Genomic DNA, 12210 nt, shown 5'->3' with positions numbered 1-12210 from the left:
TAATTGTAAAGAAAATAGAGTAGTATAATAAGGTATTGTCTTGACATTTTGGTTTGTTTTACTTCCTGTAAGTAATAAGTAAGAAATATTGCGGAGGATAAATGACTGAGCCTTTTTGGGGAGATGGAGATGGAGTTATGTATTTATTTATGAATCAAAGCTGTAATGTTAAATTTAAAACACTTAAATCCCAGAATAGGAAACTGCAGGTTTTTTTATGCATCCATTTGAGTCCGCAAAAAGCTCAACGAGCTTAACTGGCTTTTTACACCTGATGCTGCTTTCAAGTCATGTGGGAAAAGCTGTTTTCCTTTTTTATTTCTATAACAACAATGGATCAGAGAATAATAACCCAATAAACCTGGTTCAGCACTAAAGAGCAAAGATACACTTAGTGACTAGGTGGTGAACAAAATAAAGCATTTAGCAGCTAAAGAGAAAGATGTTTCTGTCAGGAGTTGGTGGAGACCAAAAACAGCTAAAAGAGAGTGAATATTTTAGCTACAATTTTATTAGCCTAAAACATGAGTCTGAATAATGCTCATGTCTGCTGGATGTGTAAATAAGTTAGTTAACAAGTTCACTGCATCAACTTTAAAGGTGACGTTCATGTTGTTAGTTTCTGATGCATTTTAGTGACCGACTTTCTGAGTTGTTGTTCTGGCTGCATTTATGTGAGTTTTACCAGTCAGGAGCTTATTTTTCTGATTATTTGAACACTACATGAATCAAAATTAAAAAATAATTAGTATTTGCCCTGTGGTTCAAGTTTAATGGGTTCTTCCTTGGCTCATACTTCACTCTTCCACAAAGTTTAATAAAAATCGGGCCAGAGGATTTTCTTTTATCCTGCTGAGTAACAGATTAACATGCCGTGCCAAAAACATCTTGGTGGAGGTAATAATAAATACAGGCAATAAAATACAATAAAACCCTTTTAATTTGAATTTTAATTGGCATTTTGTATATGTAAATTCAACTAACTCCAATTTTTACCGTCCTCCCACATGACATGAATGCAGCATTAAGTCAGGACTTGAACCACTTTCTCCCGACCCAGAAATCAAACATCCAACTATCAGCCAAAGGGAGTTTTTTCCCCTGACGTGCCCAGACTGTCAGCTTATCACCTAAAGTCTACATTCACATCAGCCCTCCGACCGTCCTCCCACCTCCCACACCAGAGGAGAAACCTTCCCCCGGGCTCCACTCTGCCCTAACCAGGAATAGATTTTTTTAGGCCCAGGAGCAAAGTGAGACATCTATCATATAACCGGAGGGGAAACTTCTCCTTCGTCTGAACGTCTGGCTGATTTGGAGTTACATGTCTGTGGGCTGTGTTGGTGTCAGAACGATGCAGAGGAAATCAAGACTGGAGGGAATAAAAGCTAAAAGGTGTGAGGTGGAGGTTCAGAGTGTCAGACAGAGTATCAGGTCAAGTAAGGTTAAAAAAAAATTAATATCATACTTTATATCAGTGGTTCCCAGCCTTTTTCTATAAAGCCGCTCAATGTAACTTTCATGGTACCCTCTCTTTTTCCTTTTGAGATATTCAGCATTCTCGTCTCCATGACGCTTCGCCATGTTTCCATTAGCTCTGTTTCTGTTGCTAGGTGACGTTACCTCTGTTATACTGCAGCAGGGATGTAACTAGGGCTGCAACTAACAATTATTTTCATTATAGATTTATCCGTCAATTATTTAAACGATTAATCGATGAGTTGTTTGGTCAATAAAATGTTGAAAAATATCAGATGACGTGCTCAAATCTCTTGTTTTGTCCACAAACCAAAGAGATATTCAGTTTATTATCATAAAGGAACAAAGAAACCAGAAATATTCACATTGAAGAAGCTGAAATCAGAGAATTTAGACTTATTGTCTTGAAAAAACTTCTCCAACCAATTATTCGATTATCAAAATAGTTGACAATTAATTAAATAATCGATTATTGTTCGATTAATCGAATAATTGTTGCAGCTCTAGATGCTACACACGCCCTTATTCTTGCGATATAGTCTATTTTTAAACTTTTCTATAGTGATTTTTTTTATTTAAATAAATGACTAAACGTTTAATGTAGCCCTTATTTAGTTGTTTTTGTCACACTAATGAATTAAATGCTGACTCGTCTATATTTAACACATTAGTCGGGCCCCCCCGGTTGGGAATCACTGCTTTATATGACGGATTCAAACAAAAATCACAAGTTTAAAGTCACACTGTGGTCACTCCTGATTAGTTTTGAGTCTCTTCACCCAACACTTTACTGACCCACCCATGAATGTGAGATTTAATTTAACTTCAGGATATGGTGCTGGGTAAAAGCATGTCACTGCTGTTAGCTATTTAACTTACAGAATGGCAGATTTATTTACGCTATAAAGTATGTAAATATTTAATTACATATTTATTTTCTTTTGTATATTATTGCCCTCTCCCGTACAAAAGTTGAATGGCTACTGTTTATAGATATATATATATAGTGTCTATGGTTGATGACCAGGGATTACAGTTTTAACAGAATAAAAAATATCTTGCTGGGAACAAAATGTCAACATAAAACAGATTCGTACGACAGTGTTTTAGGGCCATTGTAGGTTAGAACATTTCCGAGATTAAAGTCATAAAAGTTGTAAAAAAAACCCTGTATATTATCTGACATTAAAGTGGCAAATTTGCGAGGAAAAACTCACAAATTTATGAGGAAAAAACTCCGATATTCTCAGATTAAAAAGTTATAGATTTGCAAGAAAAAGGCAGACATTTTTTCTGAGATTAAATTCACTTTTTTTTTTATAAAATAAAATCAGAATTTTTTTAATTAAAATCCTACATTTAAAAGGAAAAATTCTGATATTCTCCGATATTAAAATGATAAAATTTAAAAGCAAAACCTCACAAATTGATGTAAAAAAACCCTCAAATATTATCTAAGATTATAGTAAATTTTTGAGATTTTTTTTTTTAATTCTCTAAGATTTAAGACGCAAATTGACAGCAAACATTAAAGTAATTCATTTACCAGAAAAAAGTGAGAGACTAAAGTGGTAAACTCTATGAAAAATAAAACAAGTATTCTCTAGCATTCTTTCTTTTGTTTATTTCTTCTTTACTATGGCCCTAATACACCGTTACAGATTTGCTTCCAGCATGAAACAATGTACTGCAGATAAGCTTCATATTTCCTCATGCTCTTCTCTCATGAAATGTATAAAAACACAAAAGCTGCTTCAAGAAAACGGTGTGAGAATTTGTGACCTCACCCAGCCGCACACTGCCAGATCACACCTCTCGTTTCGCCGCCATCATCGTCGTCGTCGTTATCGCTCAAAGTCCATCGACTTGTTACGTTTTCCCTTTGACGGTTTATTGTAAAGATCTACCATGTTTACAACTAGAAGTGTTGTAGGGGTTTACAAAGGGAGAAAAGGACTTTCTCATGGTCCATTCAGAGTGTTTGTTTGTGTGTTTCTTCATGAAAACGTCTGCCAGGACTTTACTTGTGTGTACATTGTTTTTGTTTTTTAATAATGAGCCCCATCTGTCCTGTTATGCCCCCCTCCCCCTCCCCGCCAATGTAAATGTAAATGTTTTGTACGACTACATGGTTTGTATATGAGAAATGCATTGTAACTGCATAATTTAAAAACCTTTACAGTGTAAAACACGAGAAACGCAAATGTTTTCTTTTTTTTTTTGTCATTTATAAAAACAAAAATAAATTAACTGTGATGGAATATGATTTGACAAAAGTCTCCGGTTTTGTGCATTCACCTCCTGCCGCTGTGGTGCATTCAGGGTCCATCGGTAAAGTCTTGACTCAGCAGTCTGTCTGCACTAACAGTGTCTTATACTTCACTGCAGACAAGTCCTCTGGAAATCAGCCTTTCACCTCACGTTGTGCTCAGCTCTCGTCCACGTCCTCATAATGCTGCAGACAGTCCTGCAGTGAGCTGAGTCACCCTGTTCTGGATGCCACGTCGTCCTCTGGGCTGCTTCTGTTTCCCCTCCTGGAGGATTTCATCGCTCAGCTGCAAACATGAACATAAGCAGCTTTCAGTGACCACATTCAGACCCCTTGAACCTCACAACTTCTACTCACATCTACTGTAGATCAAACATTAACCCTATTGTTATGTTGCGGCTCAAATTGACCCATTTCAAAGTTAAAAAATCTAAAAAAAATTGTTTTAAGTATTTTTTCGGGATGAAACTTCTTCTGCTTGGCTTAATAAGTGTAATCAACATATAAAATAAAAATGGTTAATTTCATGTATTTGCGTGCTTATATAACATAGATACTGTTTGGGTCAATCTGACCCAATTTATCAACATCATTCCATAAAAGAAAAAATGTAAAATAAAATTTTCAAAAACTCAATGTCATGTAAAACTATTTTATAAGTACATTCATTGAAAAAAAAATATTAGACCACCCTTGTTTTCTCCAATTTCTTGTTCATTTAATGCCTGGTAGAACTAAAGGTACATTTGGTTGGACAAATCTAATGATAACAAATTTAATTTAACTCTGATATCTAGACATTTTCCATGGTTTTCTTGATAATGACTTTGGTAATTTTTATCAAGAAAACCATGTTAAATGTCTAGATATCAGCTCTTAAATTAAACTCTTATGACCTATTTTTGTTATCATTATATTTGTCTAAACAAATGTACCTTTAGTTGTACCAGGCATTAAAATTAACAAGAAATTGAAGAAAACAATGGTCTAATATTTTCTTCCATGACTGCATGTCATTCCATTGTACATAAAAAAAGTTTTAACATGCAATTTTTATGAAAAACTAGCGAATTATCCTCATTGAACCATGACCTGTGAGAGGTAAAGAACACCATTCCACTACATATTGATTGAAATGGTTAGTAATGGAGTTAATCATGAAATATAAACAATGTATATTAGGATGTTTTGGTTTCTGACACTTTTGGATAATCAAACATTATTGCTGTTCCTGAGAAACGATCATAAGAAACAAGAGGGTTAAAGGGATGGTTTAGTTTATATGAAATACTTTAGATTAGTTTGGAGAAGCAGGAAGGAGTAACGACACTGACTGTGGATGGGGGCAGCAAAATGTATTTAAAAAAAAATCAATCTCTCTTCAAGTGTTGGCTCCATTTAGCATACCTTGCTGTCAGACAGCCCTTTCTAACAGGGAAGTGAAGCCATTAACTATGCTCTCTTAAAAGCAGCCAGACTCCCTTGAGAAAAACACTACTTTAACCCCGCAGAAACATGGGAGTTGCTCATCTACCGCTGCCTCAATCAATTAGGTTTTCTGTGTTATTGTGTGATTTTGGTGTATCCGAACTTACCTTTTCAAAGACCAAAGTCACACAATAACAAAAACAAACTTAAACGATTAAGACAGCGGAAGACAAACAACTGAGGTAAACAGACTGTTTTTCCTCAGGGGAGTTTGGTGGCTTTGAAAACGGCTTCAGTTCCCTCCTTGAAAGGGCTTTCTGACAGCAAGGTAAAGCGATATTTAAAAAAATATATAGCTAACCAGTAATGATTATTTTTAGGTGTCCACATCCACAGCAGTACATTACTTAGCTTCTGTGCAATTCTTCTGCGTTCTTCTCCAAAATCAGGGGGACAGAACGCCTCTAAAGTCTATCTACTGTAGGTAAGTACCTCAATCATACAACCTCACTTCAAAATATCTAATACTCATATTTTGGGACTGCCTGAAAGTACAAACATTTTGGAAAAATGTCAAAGAACTGGAAAAAAATTTGGCAATGGAACTTCCAATGGACTCTTTGTTATTTTTATTAGATGTGTTTCCTGACCACCTGTTTACCACAGAACAATTTTTTCACATTTTGTTGATGATTGCAAGAAAAATTGTTGCTATAAATTGGATGAAGAAAGTAAAACACGTCTACATGATGGAATATATGACTGCCCAATTACAGCTAAAAGTACCTGTTTTTATGAGAAGGTGGACCCCAGTTACCCACTATATCGCTTAAGACTCTTATACACTATTATCTAAAATATCCCTTTTTAAAAAAAATACAGAACCAGATCAAATATGTGCAATACCCTTTACAGTGCTATTTGTGTGACAGATGAGACCCAATCTCAAGATGTTTTGATTCGTTTTCCTATGTGATGTTAATTGCCTATTAATGTGCATAAAGGCAATAAAGTTAAAAAAAACAAAAAACTAAATTATCCCTTTAAGGATTCGTAGCAACCCTGCAGGTTAAACCCAGCAGTTTTCCTGACTTTTGGTTATGTTATCTCCAAATTTCTCTTAAATCATTAACTAGAAATACAAGAACACACTCACCTATTTGCCCCTCTTGCCTTTGATTTTCTGGATCTCCTTGGTGCTGAGGATCAGCATGCCGTTTTTGAAGCGGCCCACCTGACCCGAGGGGGCGGAGCCAGAACTGGAGCCAGAGGGCACCTTCTTCTTCTTGTCCCTGGTGGAGACGACAGCACCGGAAAAACAGGTTTCAACCACTCGTGTGGATTTAATTATGCTCAATCAAAGGATTTAAATCTGTTGCTGTTCATCTTAGAAGAGAATAGAAGGATTATTTTTTGTAAATGGAGGATGCATTCCGTGTTTCAGAACTACATGGATAAAGATAATAATGTACTGTATTTTAATAGTACACAGATTCAAGTGAACATTTGTTGACTGTCTTTTCCTTATTGTATGTTGTTAGTTTTCATGCTCTTTACACCAGACTACTGCCCTGAGCTCTTCATACTGTATCACGGGGGTCTCAAACTCAAACTACCTGGGGGCCGCTGGAGGCAGTATCAAAATGACCAAAAAAAAAAGACACAAAACTATTTTTAAAAAGACACAAAATGACCAAAAAAGACAATAAATTACCAAAAAAGACACAAAATGACCAAAAAAAAGTAATTAAAGGGACCTTCCACACATAAAAACGGTAAAGTGCCATTCATATAAAACTCACATTAAACTTTCATATCAAGGTGAGGGCCACAAAATATTGTCACGAGGGCCGCAATTGGCCTGCAGGCCGCGAGTTTGAGACCCATGCTGTATCACATCCTGGAGGAAAATGTTTACAGATAGATTAAGAAACTTTTACTCACTTTTGATTACTCGGCTTCTTCTTTTTCTTCAGATCCTGCAGCGCAAAAATACATGGCAAAACAAGAACAACAGACATAATAATTATTTGATCATATTTTTTCAATACTGTTGTATTTTTAATTTTATCAACTTCAATATGTTGATGACTTCATGGAATTGTAATCTTTTATGAACAAAACACATCTACATCATATATGTAACGCTCTGAACCCCATTGAGCTGCAGGGCTTTTTTTTTTTGCTCTTATCACATTTTATTCACTGTGGCCTTGTTCTTCATTGCAGTATTTGAGTCCTGCACAACTATGGAAACAGCACAATCATGGCTAGGAGCAAGAAGACATTCTGCAGGATCTTGTTAATGCAAACTGATTATGTCTTATGAAATTTTAAATGAGATGTGTAACATAAATGGTGATAAAATGTTGGTGATATTTAACTATTTTAAGCTTAAGGTTTCATGGTGGAATTGTTTTTCTCAATGATTTGTTCAAGAAGTACCATAGGAAATTTGAAAATCCAACGATAATTTCCATTTTTACATTTTTTAGCTATGACAAATGGTGTAATGAGGGCAGTTTTTCTTAAGAAATCCTGCCTTTTTAATGTGTAGAGAGACTTGAGAGAGAGTGACTGAAGGTGCAGGTCTTACCGGCTGAACCTCCTCTTTTGCTTTCTGCTTCTTCTCTTTGATTTGCTGCTGCAGCGCTTTATAGTTGACGTATTCCTTCTTAGGAGGCTGGTTAAAAAAAAAAAAAAGTTGTGGTCATTGTTGGTCACATAGCTATTAAAAGGGTGTGATGCTAATTACATAAAGTCTCACTGTTAAAATAATCGCCTAACTCATTTTTTCAAGTTTTGCAGGAAACACAAAAAACTTCACCAAAAGTGTAACATATGACATTTATTGATGATTTCACTCAAAAAGGATGTAACAAAGGATGGCTATTGGCATAGTAATAACACTGTGTGTAAATTATGTAATTTAAGAGAAATAAATGACTTAGGCAATTTTTTGAACATGCCTTAATGACTTAAGCACTTTATTTTGAAGGTGTCTACAAAGGAGTCACACAAGCCTGTCAGAAACATGACATGACAAGTATCATGAGCATTAATGTTACTTCAAAGTGTCATTAATGTTCATGACACATCCCATGTCATGTTTATGACACGCTCATGTCACTCTTATGTAGACACCTTCATAATAAAGTGTTACCATATCTTGCTTAAGCCACAAAGACATGTTCAAAAAATTGCCTACGTCACATTTTATTTTGACTTAGGCAAAATAAATTTGTTTAAGTCACACACTTGACATAGGCCATTATCTTAAAGGGGTAAAATCACATGATCTGATCAACTGAGGATGTAGGCGATTTTACCATAGGTGGCTATGAGGAGATGATTTAGGCAAAAAAAACAATTTTGACAAAAAATGACTGAGGCGATTATTTTAACAGTTCGACGATATGTTATATATTTTACTCACTCTGGCTCCTAGCATGACCGCTCTGTCCTGTTCAAAAACACGCTGCTGCTCCTTCTTATAGCCTGTGATTCCAAAGCGATGGACCTCAAGACGAGCCTGATGAGAACAAACACAAATACAGTGATCAGACAAACATGTCACAGAGATAAAGTCATGAAAAGAATCAGTTTACAAACTGCAAGACTGAAAGTTTAAACATTCAGTGAATTGTGATAAAGTTGTCACCTTTTCCAAATTAAGTTCTTCTGGCTGGTCGCTTTCCTTCTTCTCTGTTATCTTCTGAGGGGCCTTGAAGTGAGGACAGGACGTAACCAAGGGCAGCAGAGACAAGAGGAGAGGGAGAGTGACGTGAACGGATGGTGACAAGAACAACTGGAGGTCACAGCAGCGTGGACCAGGATCGTTTTCAACATGTGAAAGATGAAAAGGGTTCTGCATTTGCACAACAGATGACTTGTTGTGCAATTAGGTTCAAGAAAACCTAAACTGTCAGCACTGGTGACAACAGTTAAAGAGCATATTTTTCATCAACTCTGTTGCTTCATGATGCTAAGAGGAAGTTGTCACATCTGTTGCCAAAGACAATTCACTCAACTCCTTCCACCATCGACTCTCTTTGGTCAGACATTGTGAGTGTAACTGCCACCGTTTTATCCTGTTAATCAATTTCTGTTTGTACAATAACAACATTTTCCTCAGTATAAATAGAGAGATACAATTCAATTACATTCCATTTTTCAGGAGAAGTGGATAACAACAGATGATTGTCTACAAAAATTATGTTTTGGAAACTAGATTAACTTTCTGAGTGTACACTGTGATCTCATCTGTCACACTGATTCTGGTCTATTTTATGTTTTTCAAGCATTTAACGTTGCATTCTCAAGCTTTTTCAGCACCCTAAAGCTGTGATAAATTAAATATAGAATCACTGTACATACAGTATGTACACTGTACTGATTATTTCACTTTATCATTACATTAAACTTGATGTTATGTGCTATAAAAACCAAGACTTGGCATTCTTTGTAACTTCAGTAGTTTATTCAAAATCCAAAAAAAAAAGCAAAAAGCAAAAGCACCATATTAATAGTTTTCAAGGATTTCCAGCACCTGTAGCAACCTTGTGTACAGTTAATGCACCTGGGAACTTATGATATTTTTACCTGAATCACATTTGTCCTTTATGTTACGTTAATCTTAGATTTACTTTTACAAATGCTTCATAATAGAGTGAACAGAGAGAGTTAAAGTAGCGTAGACTTACAGGTGTCTTTTTGGGGGCTGGCGTCTGCTTGGTTTTCAGGTTCTTTCTGGGGTCCTGAAATGTCACAACCTCCACCCGACTCACCTGCTGAGTGGTTGGACCTGAGCGAGACATGATATATTAAACAAAAGAGGAACGGGGAGAGGAGAAATGAGTGGTGGAAGACTGGAGGATAGAGAAGAAGAGAGTTTGAAAACATATTTTAATGACAGCTGTGCTCACAGTATCCTTGATAAGTTAAGCGCTAAAAGTAACATTTTAAATATCAACATGACAAATCATCTGAGGACATTTGGCCTGATTCCTGGATTCAAAATGAGTCAATCGAGGATATAAAGTCTAGTGTTTTGCTGGGCTGCCCACCTGTTTGCTTGGTCTTTGGTTGCTGCTGCTGTTCAGTATAAACACAATCTGCTTGGTCGTCTTCAGTGTCGCAGCAGATTTCCTTGACTGCAGGGAACTCCTCTTCCTCCTCCTCTTCCTCACATCTTTTTCGTTTCTTCTTCTTCTTCTGAGACTTGAGCTTCTTTTTTGATGCCGGCCCATCATCTGCACCATCAGTCAACAACACGAGCATCAATTAAAAATCTCATTTCAGTATTTGCAACTCTTTGGCAACATGATTAACTTATCTGCACCCTTAACAATATCATACATATCATCAGACATAGCTAAATATAGACCACCATTTGTCTCTGTAATTACACATTATTGAAGACAGTCTTAGCAATACAAAACTTTGACAACTTGACCATTAAACGATAGCTTTACAAAGCTCATCCTGTCCACTTCAACACTGACAGAATGATTTAGGTTGAGGTTAGTGGAGGTGTTACAGACTGCATTAGATTATAATAGACTCTGCAGGTAAACCTAAGAAAGGGTCCACTGAATATTATTTTTTTGTGCTTACTATTATTATAATTCACTTGGATGTGTATATTTTTTAAATGAGTAAATAAACTGGAAATATTCCATGGAAAAAAATATACCTTGTCACATTAAGTCTGGTTTCTTTCTACTCTTTTATTGATCCTTTAAGGGAAATTTAAGTTGTTACAGCAGGACAAAGACAGAAATAACTACAGATAAATAGAGTGGTAAAAAATAGAAAGAATAAATACAAAGAGTTGGAAAAGAACCATGAAGGAGGAATTAAAGACAAAGTGACAAGATAAAAGGACAAACTGTATTCTACAGATTTAAAATAAAAAAAATAAAATAATTGCACCATAATCTATTTAATATTTTTTTACAACGAAAATTAGAATAATGATGCATAAATGATTATTCTCTCCAATATGTTTATCATATCATATTGCAGTATCAGTCTAAATAAATATGAAATCCATATGAAGTGTCGTATGAAAGTAAAATTATACATATAAAAGATATATCATCTATAGCAAAGTATATAAATAAATCGGTCGAGAGAGTGGTGTGAGTACACTGTGTGACTTGTGTGTTTGTTTATTTGTTTATATGTGTGTTATGATTAGGTAATAATACTTGACTATTTGACAGCACCCTGGATTCAACAGCAACCACCTTTAGCACTTAAATTAATAAAAACGCCTTAATTTGCGTTAATTTAAGAGCTGATATCTAGACATTTTCCATGGTTTCTTGATAATGATTTTGGTTATTATCAAGAAAACCTTGTTAAATGTCTAGATATCAGCTCTTAAATTAAACTCTTATGAGCTGTTTTTGTTGTTATCATTATATTTGTCCAAACAAATGTACCAGGCATTAAAATTAGTAAGAAATTGAAGAAAACAATGGGTCTAATATTTTTTTCCATGACTGCATGTCATTCCAATGTACATTAAAAAAGTTTTAACATGCTTTTTTTATGAAAAACTACGATCCCTGCTGAACACAACCAGCTAACGTTAGCAACAGTTAGCTTACAATAACGCCCGTTAAACTGTTTTATCCGCGTTAAAGTATCATAAAAAACAACGAATACAATATTATTGTGCTTAACAGTTATATTGTACCACCAGACCCACTATAAAACAAATAAGACAGCATTAAAAGACAACAACAGGTTTTTAAAGTATGCTAATAAAGCTAGTATAGCTAACATCACTTACCAAACTCGTAAAGTTTATCCAAAATGTGCTCAAGAAACAGAGAATCTTCGTCTTCTTTTCCGCTCATCTTAAATTAATAATCCAAACAGGATATAAACACAAATAGCTGCTAACTTCTCGGCACCCAAAGGCTGCTGGCTGAATGACTACAACCTGACAGAACACGTGGGACTACAGAGGCTGGTCCTCTCCGGCTGCCGTAGCTGCGGAAATGCACCGGAAGTGCCAGCTA

General features: G+C 35.5%; 1 protein-coding gene across 1 annotated transcript; it reads right to left on the bottom strand.

The window, feature by feature from the left end:
• Window positions 1-3685: 3685 nt before the first annotated feature.
• On the bottom strand, window positions 3686-12202 carry c18h1orf131 (chromosome 18 C1orf131 homolog). The gene is made up of 9 exons (XM_059356912.1): window positions 11979-12202; window positions 10243-10428; window positions 9880-9980; window positions 8838-8900; window positions 8613-8708; window positions 7773-7859; window positions 7121-7155; window positions 6333-6468; window positions 3686-4034 (listed from the first exon to the last, which is right to left on the bottom strand). Exons 1-8 carry the CDS (start codon window positions 12043-12045, stop codon window positions 6333-6335), a joined length of 771 nt encoding a protein of 256 aa, XP_059212895.1. The 5' UTR covers window positions 12046-12202; the 3' UTR covers window positions 3686-4034.
• Window positions 12203-12210: the final 8 nt, after the last annotated feature.

Source organism: Centropristis striata, chromosome 18, assembly GCF_030273125.1.
Source record: "Centropristis striata isolate RG_2023a ecotype Rhode Island chromosome 18, C.striata_1.0, whole genome shotgun sequence".
NCBI lineage: Eukaryota > Metazoa > Chordata > Actinopteri > Perciformes > Serranidae > Centropristis > Centropristis striata.
Note: the sequence above shows the minus strand (reverse complement) of the source record. Positions and strands in the feature narration are given on the sequence as shown.